The 18,579-nt window shown below is 38.7% G+C and overlaps 1 protein-coding gene across 1 annotated transcript in view; it reads left to right on the top strand.

Moving 5' to 3' along the window:
- The window catches only part of CNTNAP2 (contactin associated protein 2), a 1,739,191-nt gene that overhangs the window by 1,052,598 nt on the left and 668,014 nt on the right, over nt 1–18,579 (top strand). The window contains exon 11 of the mRNA XM_081799929.1: nt 10,152–10,258. Coding sequence (XP_081656055.1) covers nt 10,152–10,258 — 107 coding nt within the window. The remainder of the gene's footprint in view (nt 1–10,151; nt 10,259–18,579) is intronic.

Genomic DNA, 18,579 nt, shown 5'->3' with positions numbered 1-18,579 from the left:
GTAGGTGTTCAGAATGGTTTGACCCCTATCCAGCTGAATTCCTGAGATGAGATGAAATCCAGGTCTCCTACTCCTACGCCATCTTCCTCCACCCTCCCCCCAGTGTGTATTTCATTTGAGGTTTTTTGCTATCTACTTTCAGCTTTTTAAAATTACAGTGATGACAACAGTCCCTCTTAAAGATTGTGTATACATGAATAGTTTACTCTTGTAGGGAGATTTAAATTTGTTTCTAGGCTGCTGACTTAAAAAAATTAGAACCTATATACGTGGTACTAAATTGTTCAACTCAAGTATAAAGCAGTGGGTTTATTACCAGTGTTTGAACAGATTCTAACCTTATCACTGTATCATTTTAAAATTTATCAGATCCTCTGGTTTGACAGGGTTAGTCCTATTTTTCAAAGTCTTGGGCCAAATGTCTGTGTGTCTTAGGAATACCCCGGGTATTCTGTATTCCAGAGTCAGGGGAGTCTTCATTTAACAAATTATGTAATCATGGAGTCTCTTCCTTCATTCAGTTCTTCACTGTACTTACTGTAGTTTTCTTTTTGGAAGGAGACTTGGAGCAAACCTTATTGAGTCTCCTGGATACAAAGTCCACATTGAATAGGCATTTTTTCAGTTGCTGTATTTGAGTAGAATTCACACACATTAGTTTCAGGTGTACAACCTAAGTGATTCAGCTTCTCTATACACTATACCGTGTTCACAGGCGGAGCTCCCATCTGTTACCATAAAATGCTATTACAATACTGTTGACTATACTTCCTGTGCTGTACCTTTCATCCCCATGATTTATTCACTTCATAACTGGAAGCCTGTGTCTCCCACTCCTCTTCACCCATTTTGCCCACCACCAACCCCCCCTTCCCTCTGACAACCATCAGTTTGCTCTCTGTATTTATAGGTCTGATTCTGCTTTTCATTTGTTTGTTTTGAATATACATTTTAAAAAAGTTAATTTATGTAGCTTGTGTGTGTGTGTGTGTGTGTGTCTGTGTGTGTGTAGCCTAAGTGAAAACATTGCCATATTGATATCTGGAGAGCAAGGATCTATTAATTATATATTTCTGCCTTGGGTGAATATTTTTTTCTTTAAGTGAACGTATTCTATGTTGTCTTTTAGAAGCCATTTGTATCTCTCTGTTTTTTAGAATAATGATTTCATCATGTATGACACTTTTTATACCTGAAAATAAGACATTGTAAATGTTCTTCATTAGTGAATATTTGGGAGATCAGAATGCAATGATGCCTATCCAAAGGGATGTGGTCAGTCTGATTTCAGGGTTGTAAGAAGTGATGAACCAATTAAAAAGACATTAAACTTCAAATATTATATGTTTTGTGCAAATTTTCCTAATTTGTTAAACATTTTTTAATTTTTTTAAAAGATTTTATTTATTTATTTATTTGAGAGAGAGAGAAAGAGAAACAGCATGAGAGGGGAGAGGGTCAGAGGGAAGAGCAGGCTCCCTGCTGAGCCGGGAGCCCGATGTGGGAATCAATCCCAGGACTCCAGGATCATTACCTGAGCCGAAGGCAGTCACTTAACCAACTGAGCAACCCAGGTGCCCCTGTTAAACATTTTTTTAAATAATGAAATTGCATGTATTCCTTTGGAAGCACAAACTGTAAAATAGTTTTACTATTGGTCTCATGGTAATTTTGTTAATAATATCACTCCCTCTAAAATATTTCATCATCTTAATCTCATAAAAATATAATTTTGTAGTATCCTATAAAAGTTACTCATACTGTACCTTCTTAATAAAATAAACCTATAAATTTATGGAGTTTCATTCTTACATTAATCATTATTTTATTATCCTTCAGATATTTCTTGATTTTAGTAATTCTTGATATGGATTAACTTGTCAAAAATACTGTCTTTGCTTGACTACTGGGTTTTGCCAAGTTTGGGCTTGCTATTCTAATAGCTATATCAATATACGAAGACTTCACTCATTTTTCAGAGTAAAGGGCTTGTGTTAGATGTGTTTTTCCTTCATCTACAAATAAGATAGCATTCTGGTAGAGGCAGAAATTATGTAAAGCCTTTGGTCAGACAGTTTGACTTATTGTATAATGGTATTATGTTTATATGATAGATTTGAGAAAAATGGGCCAGATAATCCAAAACTCACTCAGAGTGCAGCAGTCTGAGACATTCTCTGTTTCTGCATTCATATACTAGCAAAATGGTATTGTAAGCCATTTCCAGCTATCTAAATGGACTGATAATTCACTTACTCAAAATTCATTCAACAATTATTTATTGAGTACATACTCAATGCCAGACAGAATTCTACGCAATGGATAAAGAGTGGTAAGCAGACATAGTCCCTGCCATCATGGAAAGCAGAGTTCAAAGAGAAGCCTGACAACAAAGAAACCAATAGGTATATAATTAGAAGATGGCGGGAGGAAGAGGAGCATAGATTGGCAACAGAGAAGCAGGCAGAGCGAATCGTGCAGAGACGGACAGGAGTTCCACCTTTTCCCAAGGGCGATGAGAGTCCATCAAAAGGCTTTAAACAGTAGTATGACATAATGTTAAGGTTCACTCTGGTATTTTGTTGAGAATAATTTAAAGCAAGACAAGAATAGAGAGGGGCAGATGAGTAGGGAAACATTGTAATCCGAGTAAAAGTGATGGTGGGTTGAAATGAGTAGGTAGAGGCACAGAAAGTAGATACATTTGAGGCCAGTTTTTGAATTTCAATTCACAAAACTTTGCTGATGTTTTATGTAGAAGTGATAAAAACGGGGATGTAAAGAGTAACTTCTGATTTTCTGAGATGAGCGACTCGATAGATGGTGGTGCCATTAACTGAGATGAGATTGAGCAAGAGAGTAAGAAGGTTAAGGAGTAGACTAACTCCCTTTGTGATGCCTCTGCCACATCCAAGTGGGTATGTCAGTGGAAATCTGAACCAGTGAAAGAAGCTTGGAACCATCCTAGACAGAACCAAGGACTGAGCCCTGAGAACTTCAACACCTAGCAGGTAGGGCAGTTCAGGTGGGGCCAGGAAACAGTTGAGTAGATGGTCCAGGGCTGAAATGTTATTCAGAAACCAGAGTCCTTAAAATATTCCTTTGTCATCCTTTTGTGTTCAGAGATGCCTGTTCTAGGTCTCACCATCATAGGTTCATTTTAGGAATGAGGCCAGGAGTGACTGAAAAGCAAGAAAAGTGCATGTCCTTTCCCTTTCAGGGCTTAGCCCAGATAGTGCACTTCCATGGAGCTTAGTCACAACCCCCCCCAAATTAAAAGGAGCCTGAAAAATGGTGTCTTTAGCTGGGTGGCTCTATGTCAAGCAAGACATAAATTCTGTTGCTGTGAAAGAAGGAGATCATAGATTTGGGGGAAAAGTGTGCAGTAGGTTAATGACTTCTTTAAGAAACCTGATGCTTTACTTTTTTTCCCTCGGAGACCAGGATACTCTCCCTTCCAAAAGCAGATGGCCACATGGAGAGAAGATACCAGAACAAAATAGGAATTATGATAGGAAGGAAGAAAGGGGACAGGGCTGTTGACCAGACATCCACAACTTTCTGCTGTAATCCTCAAGGTGGATGCAAGCTTTCTACTTTGGCCAAACTCAACAACTCATTATTCTATAGCCACGTTTTGCACTTACTCAGACTGGTGCAAGCTTTCGCTTTCCCTCCGCGTAGAAAGGTTCTTCTCTTTCTTTCAGGCTAACCTGAATCCATGCTTCCTTCAAAGATTAACTTTTCCATAAATCTCAGTGTACTCATATAATAGTGATATATTATCCTAATTCTGTACCAATATTTTTAATATCAGGCATAGAGAGAGACCTGACTTGCCAATTACATTTTGATGAATAAATGCAATTTCTTGAGGATAAAGCTGCCTTTATTCTTTGTGTCTCCAGAGTTTGTTTTAGAGTGTCTTGATTGATTAAAAAGAACTTACTCTTACTTATCTAGGTTAAATACAGTTGGGCCTGGAGACAGGTGAAGGAACTCATGATCTTTGCAGGTCCCTCTCCTCCTGTGAGCCTGTGATCTCTTAAAAGATGTTTTATTCATAAAACAATGGGGAATACATTGTAATACTCTAACTCAAAGTAAATTAACCAAGTAAAATAGAGTGATAGGTTTTATTACAATAGAAGTTATTTTTAAGGTATTTTTATAGTAAGGTTACAATTAATGATTGATACGGTTGTCTAGAAATGCATAATTGTTGGAAAGATGCAGACCAAATATGCTTGATTATTCTTAATGGAAACTTTGGGCATAATGCAGGAGGTATAATAAATATCTCTGCATTTAAGTATTTCCATAAATAAATGTTTGTTGAAGTAGCACCATCAATATAACATTAGGTTTTCTGGTTGTACAACTATAAAATTAAGTTATGTAGTAACGAAATACTAAATTAGTTGCTGGAATTATGATTACTTCTCTATATAATTTCAGTTTGAACAGGAAAAAATGTAAGGCAGTGATATATACTCCATAGAGAGTATGCCTTCAACTAAAATTGAAATCTAATTAGTGTGAAAATAAAAGTACTAAAATATTGTTGAGATCAATATTGATGGTAATGCAGAAGAAAACTCTGCCATGATTGTGGAAATAGCTCTGAGAGCCAGGGGTATGAAAAATAGCATTTAAGAAATCAAATTTTCTAAATGAATTTCTTGGCTTGATACGCAAAAATAAAATTGGGAGCCAAGATGAAAGAAAAAAAAATAAAATTCAAGAGGTAATTTGCACTGGAATGGTAATTTATAAATCACTCTAAATAATTTTCCAATAGTTCACAAAATAACCTATACCTAACCTGAAGTTTTCTTTTCTAAACTTTAGAACAAGTCATATTTAATGAGCAGGTATAAAATTTGTACTAATCTGAAAGCAGATTAAGTATCGCAGACTGGCCTCTGTACGATAACTAAGTGGGTGGGAGGGAAATCTCAGCTGACTCAGACTGAGAATATGGAACTTGACTTTAAGGTCAAATGAAGTTGTCTTCATATTCAGTGATCACTTTCTATGAATTAGATGAGGTCTAAACTCAGGTGTTCTGAAATGATTACACCTACTAAATGGGATTAGGAGATTATTATATTGTCACTCTGAGTGGAGAAGTGGCAGCCTAGACCAAATCTGCCCTTCCCGCATACTGTCTCTGCCCCCCACCCCATCCCTGTGCCCTCCCTTCTGGGCTGTTTCTCCTCCTGGTGCCCTCATTCTTCTGAGCTGGAATGCTCTTGAGCTTTGTGATTGAAAATGCGGTCCTCTGACCGGCTGCATGAGCATCACTGGGGAACATGTTAGAATTACAGGATCTCAGACTCCACCCCAGACTTAAGTAATCAGAATCTTCATTTTAACCAGATTTTCTAGTGACTTCTATGTGCATGAAAGTTTGAGAACTTTTGTGTAGCAGTAGCTCAGGATATTAGCAACAGCAGGCTATTCAGAGAAACACTCCACCGTTAATCACTATTGGGTATCGTGTGAATGTATTTGAGAGAAACAGTCTGGTTTTATATGGAGTTCTACAGAATCAAATGTAGTTCTGGGGCGCCTGGGTAGCTCAGTTGTTAAGCGTCTGCCTTCAGCTCAGGTCATGATCTCAGGGTCCTGGGATCGAGCCCCGCATTAGGCTCCCCGCTCTGTGGGGAGCGTGCTTCCCACTCTCCCTGCTGGTGTTCCCTCTCTCGCTGTGTCTCTCTCTGTCAAATAAATAAATCTTTAAAAAAAAAAAAAATTTAGTTCTCAAGGTAACACAAAGGTTTGATTTTAATTTTATTTGAAACTCTCTATTTTAACTATTAAGCACTGTAGAGGAGAAAAAAAAAAGAAAGCACTTTCAAAGTGTTTTGAAGACCACCATTGCACTCCGTTATGCTGTCAGAGTAACGTTCTCTAGATTTGAAAGAAAATTTCTTCTGCTGTCTCTGTTTAAGTAGTATCCACAGAAGTGGGCTGTGGTGAACGAACCTGGTACCATTCACAGTTCTTATGTCCATGAATACCATTTTTGTCAATGCTTTGCAATTAAAATCAAGTATAGAAATAAAAGTGATAGTCTGGGTAAAATAAAACTGCAGCTGTCATCCATAACCCTGGATAGAATTGTATCCATTCAAACAGCTACTCTGTCTGTAGCGTTTGATTTTATATTAATTATTATACACGTGACTTTCAAATGTTAGCTTTTGTTTGTTTTACGTTGTGGTGTAAGTCAGTTTCATTTGAAAAAAAAAATGCATTGATTCTAAAGCATTTTGGAAAGCATTGCTACAACTGAAAGGACGATTGCAGCTGGAAGAGTCCGATGCCAGTGCTCTCTGGGGACAGAGTTCATTGGATGAATCCCTTCTGGAGCCCTTTGATCACAGCAAACTGACACCTGCCAACTTATCCCTGCATGTTCCTGATCCTGCTCAACTAGTTCTCAAGTAGCCACAGTAGAGCCATTGGGATTCATGTTTGATGCAACGCAAACTTCCAAGCCAGGACCTGCTGTAAAACAAATTATATATTTAATACTTTACTGGAGCAAGAGTCTGGATGTAAGACTAAAATCATACATAACACTAATCCCTATTTTTTGCAGTAAAAGGGATGTTTCCTCCAAACTTACTTCAGCCCCATGGTGTAACTTCACGGTCATCACATTCCTCCATTACTTCAGTGGGTCGGCCAGCAGCCATTTCCTGAGGGTGGACGAGGCACCTGCCATGCTAAAGACCAGAAGATAAAAATCCCTAACTGCAGAGTCTCACAGTTTCGAAGAGACAAGATGCTCAAGCAGATCATTACTATACAGTGTGATAATGGGTTATGGGACCTATGCAAATGGTTTTATGCGAATACAGGAGAAGAAATAAACAGGAAGTCGGAAGCTAGATTAATTCGTATTTTGTTTTGCTTGGTGACTGGCCCTAACATTTTTTTATTTTTTTTTATTTTTATTATTTATTTGACAGAGAGAGACAGCGAGAGAGGGAACGCAAGGAGGGGGAGTGGGAGAGGGAGAAGCAGGCTTCCCGCTGAGCAGGGAGCCCGATGCGGGGCTCAATCCCAGGACCCTGGGACCATGACCCAAGCCGAAGGCAGACGCTTAACGACTGAGCCACCCAGGCGCCCCCATTTTTTTAAATACAGGGATGAAGTATTAGGGTTTGAAATTACATTTGAATCCATTCGACTTGGAAATAAAACATCTCTCCCCATTAACAACTAAATGCCAGTAATCAGCATGAGGACAATGTCCATTTTAAAAATACAAGTTATAAGGAACAGACATTAAAAAATAAAATATTAAAATCCCATTTAAATAAAAGATCCCTTTTAAAGAATCCTTAATACTGAATTTTAGGACTATTCAGTCAATCTCACTTGATGGTTATATGCTCCTCGTGTGTGTGCGTGTGTGTGTGTAAGTACACAGTAGTCTTTTTTTATCGTTGAGAGGTGGGTTTTCTGCTTTGTGCATTATTTAGAGCACATTTAGATTCCAACCTGGTTTTCCTTTGCAACTCAGTCCTTTGCACTACTTCCCCCTGAATTAATTGCTATAATGAGCTGATGTAAATTACTTTCACTATTAGGCTGAGCTAATATTAACCCACAACTGTTTAGAAAATAAATATACCACACAGAGTCATATACAGACTTAAGTATCACGGATTTTTTTTTAGTTTTCCATAATTTTGGAGTGTCCATCCCATTGCTTGGTCTCATGGCCTAGAGAATCAGGACTGTGAGCAGAAACACCCTCTGCAGAGGCCCCTGCCTGGGTGCCTGGGCAAGGGACAGGATGGTGCGGTTCTGCCTCCCTGTCATCGTTTTCTCGCTTTCCCTGCTGGGAACACTTCCAACATGTTAATTATGAAAATGCAACTCCCCTTTTAAGGCCCCAGGGGAATGCTCTAAACTTTATATTTATTTATATTCTGCCTTTATTTATATTCTACCTATAACTACTCTGATATCCTTATTTCTGTAGCCTTTCCTATTCCTTTGATGAGTCATCAAATTCTGCCTGGTGTTGTATTTTGTGTGAATCTTATCCCCCATCTCCACCTAGGTGATCAGGTCTTTGGAGAAGGACCCTCTAGGTAGCCTTGATAACACCAAGCCCAAATTCATATGAAATATGAGTGCCTTTTTAGCATAGAGTGAATTTTCCATCCCCCCCCCCATGATAATCCAACATTGTGTCTTTGCTTCTGTTGTATTTTTCCTCCAGGAATGCACTTCCTCTCAGTTTCCTCTTATAATCCTGACTGTTCATCGAGGCTCTACTTAAAGACTTTATATTGTGCCCCAAGTCTACATATGATCACTCCTGTGTAACTCCATCCTGCATTATTTGCCCCTGATTATTACACTCTTCATTTCCATCTTACATGATAGTTTTCATATATACGCTATATTCACTTTTGCCGGCTGTCAGTTCTTGAAATCTTACTTATCTTCTGATTCCCATGTGTTGTGCACATAGCAAGTGTTCAGTAAATGTTTGTTGCGTGACTAAAGGTTTGCAAAGAGCTGTAGAGGAATGGCATTCCTACGTAAGAGTCGGAGGTTACATGCCTCATGGGGGTGTGCCTGCCACACCAGGTTTAGGCATGACTGATGGTAAATCAAGAATGGGACATAGTGAATGCTGTCTCTGAAGCAACTCCTATCAAAATTTGCAGCAGTAAGCTACCAGGGCTTTATGACTAAGGGGTCCCATGCATTGTGGCTGTCTATCGGCCCATTGCCTGTGACCCACTACTAGAGATTCTACTGTTTTAGTCTGGGCAGATGTTTCCATTTTAGAGAGTTTCTTACTAAAATCTTGAAATCTTTTGTGAATGTTAATACGTAATGATACCTTTGTTATCTGTGAGCATCTCTATCAGGATCTTAAAGAATCGGGTTGTGGGGAAGTCATAGAGAGGAATTGGGAGGAATAAGGGGATAGGACTAGGAGAAAGGAAGGAGTCTGCTGTTGAAATAGGAGTGTTTCTGAATAGATTTCAACCTCACTGTTGTGAAGGTACAGGCAAGCAATGAAATTGTGCCCTGGAAGCTGCAGTCCAGATATTCATAGCTCCCATATGTTGCCCCTCTCTTTCCTGCCTATTAATTATCTCATTTATGAGCATTTCCTACAAACCTTAAAACTACTTATCAGATAGGTAAAATTGATAAGGAAAATCTGTGTCCTAAGATGGCCGACCAAGCCAGCGAGAGAGTCCCAGTCCTTACCCCCGGGCTCTTCCGGGTTCTTCTCCCTGCCCTGCTTCGCGCATGCACCAAGAGTGCCAAGTATGCAGAAGTAGAAGTGTATAAATTGCCCCCTTTGTTTGTGCTCAGGGCTCAGACCTTTGGAGACCACTCTCCTCTGAGCCAGCCTGCATTGCATTAAATAAACCTCCTGTCCAAGATCTCCGAGTGCTGCTTGTTTCTTCCGTTGGGCGATCCAGTCGAGGTTCCGTAACAAAATTACTCCATTTTTTAAATGAGAAATTGATATTGAGAAATATCTAGTAAATAGAAAAACAAAGATTTGAACATGAAACCTGCATTTTTCCCCTATGTTATGCTTGGTGCCACTTTGGGTAGGTGGCTTCCATTGGCCAGCTGGGTATATCGGGAGACATACAGAAGACTTAGAAATCTTTTAAGACTTGTATATTCTCATTGCTGTTGCCATGGCATTATTTCAAAAGCTCAAATTGCTATGAAAAACTCAGTGGTACCCTTTTCTGACTCGGTATTGGCCTTGTTAAAGAATAGGACAGGAAACAAGAGGGCTAATCTTCCATCTTTCACCAGGAGGAAATTCAGCTAGTGTCTTTATTTTTGTGCAAAGACAAAATAAAATGAGTCTGTGTTATGCAAATGAGTCTCTCCACTGTTTGTTAATTTCTACTGTTTACTCAAAAATGGGAAACACCAGGCTTGTGATATATCATCTTTTGTGCGCTTGGCACCTTCCATCATGGATCATATTAATCTGCTTAAACTAACAAGGATTAATTGCCTTGGTAAGTCAACCTGGCATTGAAATGATATATTGCCCAGACAGCTTGGAATTTGGCCACTCATAAATCTCATTCGTGTGTTGGTTTATTTCTGTTTGTCTCTTTCTCTGACAGATGTGTGCCCAATCACTGTGAGCATGGCGGGAAGTGCTCGCAAACATGGCACAGCTTCCAGTGCGCTTGTGAGGAGACGGGGTACAGTGGGGCCACCTGCCACAACTGTGAGTGCCCATTCATGTCACCATGACCTTTACTTGTCCAGACCCCAGGTCCTCAGCTACCTAGGGAATGCACCCACTTGATTCTGAAGAACCCAGATTTTGTTGTTGCTTCCCCAGAATAGCACCGTAGTCATCAAGATATACTGTCTCATGCCTAATGACACAAAAGAAGGACCAACGTGTCCAATGATCCGTAAACATAGTTGGGATTGGAATGCTGATCTTGGATTTGCCTCTGTGTGTCTAAGCCACGTCTGGAGAGATGGTTTGGGAAATTGTGTTAGTGTAATGTCTCTGACTGGATTCTCATTTATCAGTTCTTCAGAGAGACAGACAGAGTATAATTTGGACATTTAGTGTCTGGACAATAATTGTCTCTTGCTCTGTCACAACTGTCTGGCCGCATTTTTCAAATCAGAAAAAGAAGTTAGAAAGTGGAATAAAGTCCATTATTAAACTAATAACACAAGAGGGCAAGTTTTTCTAAATATTCAAAGTAAAAAGTGGCTTGCAAAGATGACTAATAAAACACAGATGTGCCTTGTTTTACATAGTCGCATTACACTGAAAAGTTGAAGTTTGTATTTTTGTAATTCAAAGAATATTTTTAAATGAATATTAACTCTCTTATTGTAACATTAATTTTCCAAAAATGCATGGCTGTTTACGAAGCCCTTTTGGAAACAGATTTGCCATAAGACGTAGAATTGGAAGAAGTTCATCTGTCCGTCGTGTGTGTATGTGTGTGCACATGTGTGCATGTGTGTGTAGGGAGAGAGGAAGAGGAAGGGAAAGAGAATGAGCTCCAACATTCAGTCTCCTTCCAACAGGCTGAAAAACTGAAAATCTAATATTTAAGCCCTGTAATTATACAGACTTCTTTCATTACACTTCATTTTTAGGAAACAATGACAAAAATATTATCAGAGAAGAGTTCTGGGGATAATAAATGCAGGACAGCTCTCTGAGCCTTTCATGTCATTATTTGTAGGAATGTACAATAAGAAACTGGAATATAAGACCTCAACAAAGAAAAATGTTTGTAATTTATTTTATTGCACTTATTATTTTGTTTAGGAAGCTGTTCAAAAACAAGAGACAAATGTTCCTTAAAAAATTAACATTAATAGGAATATGTACAAGAAAATAAAAACAGGCACAAATTGATTTTTGGTAAAATATTTCTATATGGGTACATGAAAGAGTATTTTAATGAATAAAAATGAAACTGATACTGAAATTAGTAGAATAAAGGAGTTATAACTAAAGTCGCCCCTTGCCAGTCACATCAAAATATTAACTTTTAGCCTGTGATACTCATTATATGATAAACAATGTTTGAGTTAGGTAAATTTGATAAAACTTCGTACCTTCACTCCACCAATATAATTTATATATTGTGCTACAAATACCATGTTTAACTATAAGGGATCTTGTTCCTGAATATGAAAATTCTAAATGAAAACAGAGAACAAGAAATTGGTGCTGGTTACAAGGGTTTTCTAACTCAGTGCTCACTTGATATTGAATTGAAAAGCAAACTATTCTTTTTTTATAGCTGCTTCCTTCATTTAAATACACAGCAAAGAAAAAGATTTTAAAAATATTAAATTTGTTTTAAATTTAAATACATACTACTGGTTAAATAGTTGAGGTTTTTTTGTTGTTGTTGTTGTTTTTTTAAGACTAATAACTCCAACTACTAAAAGTGTCCTAAAAGTATTTAGGTTTGGCCCTGGTGGCAATCTATAAATGTAAAAGAGAAATTATCTCCTCCCTGGAGCTCATTCCTACCTGTTCGGTATTCCACTTTTGTTTCTGTAAAAGTAGAATCATTCATTTTAACATAGAAAGCCTGATACCTTGTCTTGTCTGAGTGAGGCCAAAATCTTGAAAATCAAGCGTGTGCATAAAGAGAGGTTAGAAGACCACAGTGCATAATTAGAGAAAGGGTTCAGTGACATTATTTGGTTGTGAAAATTATTTTTTTTTTTTAAAGATTTTATTTATTTATTTGAGAGAGAGAGAATGAGAGACAGAGAGCACGAGAGGGAAGTGGGAGAAGCAGACCCCCTGCTGAGCAGGGAGCCTGATGCGGGACTCGATCCCGGGACTCCAGGATCATGACCTGAGCCGAAGGCAGTCGCTTAACCAACTGAGCCACCCAGGCGCCCCAAGTTGTGAAAATTATTTTTCTTGTAGCTTATTGAAGGCTATATGCTTCCAAATAAACTGAATGACTTGATACACCTCTTAGTTACTCCCATGGATTAGTTAAAAATTGGGAAGGAGGGTCTGATCCAGCACATAATAATGGAAAATATATATAAAAATGCCATTCTGTTTGATATTTAATGAACAATATTACATTTTTACTTAGTGACCACACTCATAGCAAGAGCATTGAAGTAAAAGAAACCAACTTCTGACGCTAGCTATGAGATTATCATGCTGTGTGTGCCTTTGTAGCAAGTCATTGACTTCTCTTGGACTTCCTTTATTCCTCTTGACTAAATGGCTACTGAGGTCTCTTATAGTTCTAAAAACCAATGAGCTGAGACTTCCAGGTGCTTATTCTGTGTTCTCTAATCTTAAATTTTGTTAGCGTTATTAAATATTTTACATTATTCCCTGCAGAGGACCAAGGATCCCTTTTGAAAAAAGGAGTTATGGTAATTTTATAATGGCACTCCTTTAAAAAGGTAAAAAACAGTTAACTAAAACATAGTGTTTGGTATAACTAAATATTTCATAGAGCTTCAAACATTACAATTGAGCTACTTCCACACATTTTCTGTTCTGGTCCTGCTTGGTCAGGGTAAGATAGCTATTTCTCAGAAAACTGCTGATCATCGAGGCTAGATGCTGGAGTCCGAGATGGATCCAAGAAGCCCTTTTTTGATACGTCACACTGCCTGAGTTTGAACTTGGCCCTGTTACTTACTTGTAACCTTGGCGCTTAGCCCCTTGGGGCTTCAGGTTTTTCCTGTGTGAGATGGGTGCAGTGACCCTTGTAAAGCCACCCTGAGATTAAATAAGGTGGCTTATGGAAGACACAAAGAAGAGCTTTAGCATATATTAGTGATCAATAAATTTCCACCCATTAATGCCTTTTAGAACAAACATCCTTTGATCTGTACTTCTGTACCAGTAATTGTCCACATCCCACAATTTGTCACTTAATTTCATGCTGCCCCTCATTGTTGTCACTTGCATGGCAGGTTGGGTTTGAAGTGAATGAGTTTCATAGTTTTCTCTTTTTTCAGAAGAATTGAAGAGAATTAAAACTAATCTGGATGTATCCTAGACCTGTATCTAATTATCTGTTTGTTTATTTATACATGGAGAATTTATTTTCAAATCCATTTTCTGTAAGGCTCAGAGGGTTGTCATTTACAAAGCACTCTCCTGAGGAGTCAGGATGTCCCCCTTTGGATGTGTAAATGCCACAGGGAAAGCCAAAGGTCGGATTGCAGGAAAGGGCAGGCCAGTTTTTGTTCTCCCAAACACTAAAGAGGTTAGATTGTGACCAAATGGTGGAAATACATTAAATTGTTGCAGCTTTATACTTTTTAGATTTTCTTATGCAGATACTCCATTGTCGATGAATTTCTGACTAGTAACATATTGAAACTTAAAATTGTGACAAAGAAGGTAGAATGATCATGTTGAATATTTATCTTTTGTTATATTGACTTATCTTTATCCTCTTAAAAGTATAAGGATGTGTTTTTCTTGTGAGCAAAGCTTCATGTTTATAGTTACAGTCTTTTTTTCTCTTCCTGACGCTGTATAGACAATTGGTCTCCAAACTTACTTGTCAATACTTCAGATGCTCTTTAGGATCTAATTACCATCTCATGTTTTCCACATGTGTTCCTTACACTTCATAATTATGGTGCTCACTTACATAAATTAAATACAAAAAGCAATCCCTTATCTCAGGGCTTAGTAGACTTTTTTTTTCTCTCTCTCTCATGCTGCTGGAGCCCATCTTTTTTTTTTTTTTTTTTTAATTTATTTGAGAGAGAGAGCATGAGAAGGGGGAGGGTCAGAGGGAGAAGCAGACTCCCTGCCGAGCAGGGAGCCCGACGCGGGACTCGATCCAGGGACTCCAGGATCATGACCTGAGCTGAAGGCAGTCGCTTAACCAACTGAGCCACCCAGGCGCCCAACTGGAGCCCATCTTTGAGCTCAGTCATTCTACATATGATATCAATCTCTTAATTGGGACTGCCCTAAAAATCCCCAGAATATTCTCAATAACATGAAAATTATTGGCTGTCTTCACAAGCCAGAGGACATTTAACAGATATAAACAATGTTCTGGAGTGGAAATTTATAAGAATTATTATTAAATACCAGATATTCATTCTGAGAGAAAATCTTTTTCCAGATTTTTGTTATCAAAAGAGAGATTTTCACCTTGCCCAGATAAATTATTGTTTCCAGAGGTAGTAAGAGGTGATAAACTGAATGGCCTACACAGATTTCTTCCAGTTTAAAAATGGTGTGATTTCTGAGTTCTGAGATACTAAGAAGGTAGTAATGTTGCCACACAAATGCAAAACTAAAATTTAACTAGCCAGTGTTAGAGGAAAAATTGAAATTGAAAAGGACGGTATTCTACATCCTGTAGTCTGGAGCTATTACTCTCGGTCCATAAATTTGTAAGCCTTAAATTACACTGCACCTTATTACCGCAAACATGAAAGTGCAGTGGATTTCAATAGTGACACTATGTTATTTATAATCCATTATACTCATAAGTAATTGAATTCAAAGCATAATTTTTAAAAAGAAATTAATCCGACTTGCTTGTAGTCACACTAACCTAGAGCATAAATACCTAGATTTATTGGCAGTAGGAGATTTGGTGCCTCCATCTGTTTGGAACGACCACAGACTTAGGCATCAATGAAGACAACTTGGAATTTGAGAGTTACAACCTTCCCACCCACCCACCCCAAAAGTGTTCACTGTATAGAATCATGTCCTTACAGAATTGGAGTCCATCTCTCAGCTATAAATTCAACTGGCTTATAAGGACCTACTCAGAATGGCTATGTTTTTAATCTGGTTTTCCACCATACTTTTCCTCCCTTTCCCCCTTCCAGTCTCCTTTCAGTTTTTCATGTGTGCCCTGTACCCTCACACTGTTCCTGCTCCCCGGCCACCGCCTCTGCCACAGGATTTTCACACACCCTCCCTCTCTGCTTTGTCTGGTACATTCCTACTCATGTATCAAATCTCAGTTCAGTGGCCACCTCCTTAAGGAAGCTTTCTGTGGCCCTGTAATTAGGTCAAATCCTCGTAATTCTAATACACGTCTTAGCACTGGTGCTGTGATTTGACATCTATTTTCTGTGATTCCTTAATACTGTCTGTCTCTTTCCCCAGACTGTACTATCTGAGAGGAGACAGTGCCAGGTTCTGTTGACCATTTTATTCCCAGGGCCCGCCCAGCATATATTATGTGCGCAGTAAATGTGCATGGCATCAGTGAATGCATGGCAGGGAATGTAAAAAGCATCAGTAGCTTTTTACAAATCAGTGTCCTTTATACAAATTAATGAAAAAGCTGTGAAGAGGGAGTAAGCTAAAGGGACAAAAGGAAAACAAGAGGAGGGCAGATAATAGAAGGTGAGTTAATGAAAGGCCGAGAGGGTAGTGATAGTAGTAACAGCAGAAACAGCCACAAGAGGTATAAAGTTCTAAGAAATTATATGGAGGAAGTCAGTATATGAGCAGACAAACCTGCACATTTCAAATAATCATGAGGAAAACCTTGGGCCATGCATGTTAGGGCATGTTCATCAAAGTGACTTGTGGGAATATAGTGAGAGTCTCAAAGTAAGTTCAACAACAAAATGATACCTCAGGTAATAAAGAACAGTCAGGTCGTGTACTGGCCAGGTGTATGAGCTTTGTGTTTTGTGTTTTGGACAGTCATTTAACCTCTCTGAATTTAAGTATCCCCCCGGGACATTCAATGAAATCCTGTCTCTTCAAGTGCTTTGTAAATTTAGAAAACATTTGGTATCATTTTGTAACTTGTGTTGTACCACTGAGTCTTTAAAAACAGGCAGCGAAAGTTTTGTCTGATTAGAAGTAGCTTCAGGTTACAGAGCACTGATACAGTTGATTCTCAAGGAAAAGATCAGAGGGTGTCCCAATATTTAAGCCAATACTCACTGAAAAGATAAAAGGCGTTATTAGCAAATACAATGGCTACAGAGGCTGATTTATATTCACAGGGTGAATCTGCTCTTTCTAATCTAGACACAGCATTAAGTAACCAGATTGTGCTTCTTTGTTAGCAAGTGAACGATTACCAGTCTTCCAATTTTACCTCCCTTTCTCGTCCTTTACATTCCTACACTGTGACCTACTTCAGAGGCTCAGTGTGTCTCTGTCATTAAGGTATGGGTCCTTATCATTAAGGAGTGGCCCTAGAGCAGAACCACAGGACCATGGGACACACAGGAGGTATACTATCATAGCTTATTCATTTTTTGTCCTTTCATCAATATGTCAAGAGTGAACTCCATTCTGAGTATGGGATAGATGCTGGAATGTGGAGAAGGGAAAGAAGAGGGGAGGATGTAGTGTTAATAGCTTCCTCCAAAGAAGTGTGTACTTTCATTAAAAAATAGAAGCCCTTAGGGGTGCCTGGTGGCTCAGTTAGTTAAGTGTCTGATCTCGGCTCAGGTCATGATCTAAGGGTCCTGGGAAGGAGCCCCAAGTTGGGCCCCCCCGCTCAGTGGAGAGTCCGCTTGTCCCTCTGCCCCTCCCCCCCACTCATGTGCTCTCACTCTCGCTCTCAAATAAATAAATTCTTTAAAAAATAAAATAAAAGCCCTTATAATCTTAACTCATTTACATATCTTTGGCTTGTTGTGAACTGAGGATAAATTGTACTGTATGCTTATCTCTTATGATCTAAGTTGCCGCTTTTCATCTTACAAAATACGTAGAAATGCAATTACATGGGAAATTACTTAATATCTTATCACAGACTCCTTGTAATTCTAAGCAGTCGTTTCATCTTTTCAGATTATACCATCAGATTATCAATCTGTTTATTTCTGGGTTTTTTCTCACCAGATGGGATGGGGAGAGATCAGAGTGAGGAGGAATCCGCTCCATCACGGTGCTAGGTGGGGGATGTGGTTTTCAGTGGATCATGCGCCATTAAAATAACAGTAAGCCCTTGCTCCGTTGTGTGTACGCTCTAGATGAGAAGCTCACGTTCTCACCAAAGCTGAAGCATTTGGGGAAAGAGGGAAAGGACAAGTGGCGTCACTTACTGAAATCACACTTATTTACCAAAAGAAACAATAATCCCAGCAGTTCCTTCACTCCCATTTTCACCGGGCATCTGCAGACAAAATAAGATGGAGAGACACGGGAAAGTGCTACCTTTGTAGAAATGTTGGAAGGGGATTTAGAGGCCATTCTGTCTTTTAGCCACAACCAAATAAATTACATTGGATTAAAATAGTGCAGGTCATTTGGAGAAACACAGCCCAAGGACCTTTACATTTCTAAGGCAGCCCAAATTTCAAATTAATCCCTTCTTTTATGCCTTGCTTTGGAAAGATGGCTAAGATTAAACCTAGAAAGAAAGGATTTAATTTCAGTTTTATGAAGACTTTTTCAATAGTTTCAAAAATATATCTTTCTCTTTGAATAAAAAGCCTTTGCAAAAAAGTTGATCTGCGAATGCATGTTAAAAAGCAGCCTGCCATAGAGACGAGCCATGCACCTATGAACTGCACAGAGGCTATAAAATGCCAGAGCTCGGGCTCGAGGGAGTTGACATTATTCATTAAAATCCTCTGTAGTTTGAATCCCAGTGACAGTCGCAGCCCAGGTTCGGAGTGAAGAGAAAAAGGAATAGAAGACATTCACCTTTACACCTTTGCCAAGTTCGGTGAAGTGGAAAGAAGATAGAGGGCAAGCCTGATTATTGGCAGATAAAGAAGGAAACTTCAGAGATTTTTTTATCTACTCAAAAAATAAGAAAGAATTAAAATTAAATATAGGATGTGCCTCTCCTTTGATCCTTTTAACATCTCCCAAATCAAACAATTTCTTGCTTTCATATTGACATTAGTCACTGTGCCCCTACTGTAAGTCTTTAGCTTTACGAACTTGGAGTATCGGATTACCTGTAATTCATACATGGTCCTGGTTCATTCGGTAATATTATATGTCCATTTTGTATGTAGCACACTCTGTGGATCACAGAAATACAGACAAGAGCCTGCTTCCTTATGAAGTAGACGTGTTGGCTAAAAATGGAAGACAGACAGACA

The sequence above is a fragment of the Leptonychotes weddellii genome, chromosome 12 (assembly GCF_054177405.1).
Source record: "Leptonychotes weddellii isolate Sample4059 chromosome 12, ASM5417740v2, whole genome shotgun sequence".
NCBI lineage: Eukaryota > Metazoa > Chordata > Mammalia > Carnivora > Phocidae > Leptonychotes > Leptonychotes weddellii.
This window is presented reverse-complemented; position numbering and strand designations above follow the sequence as displayed.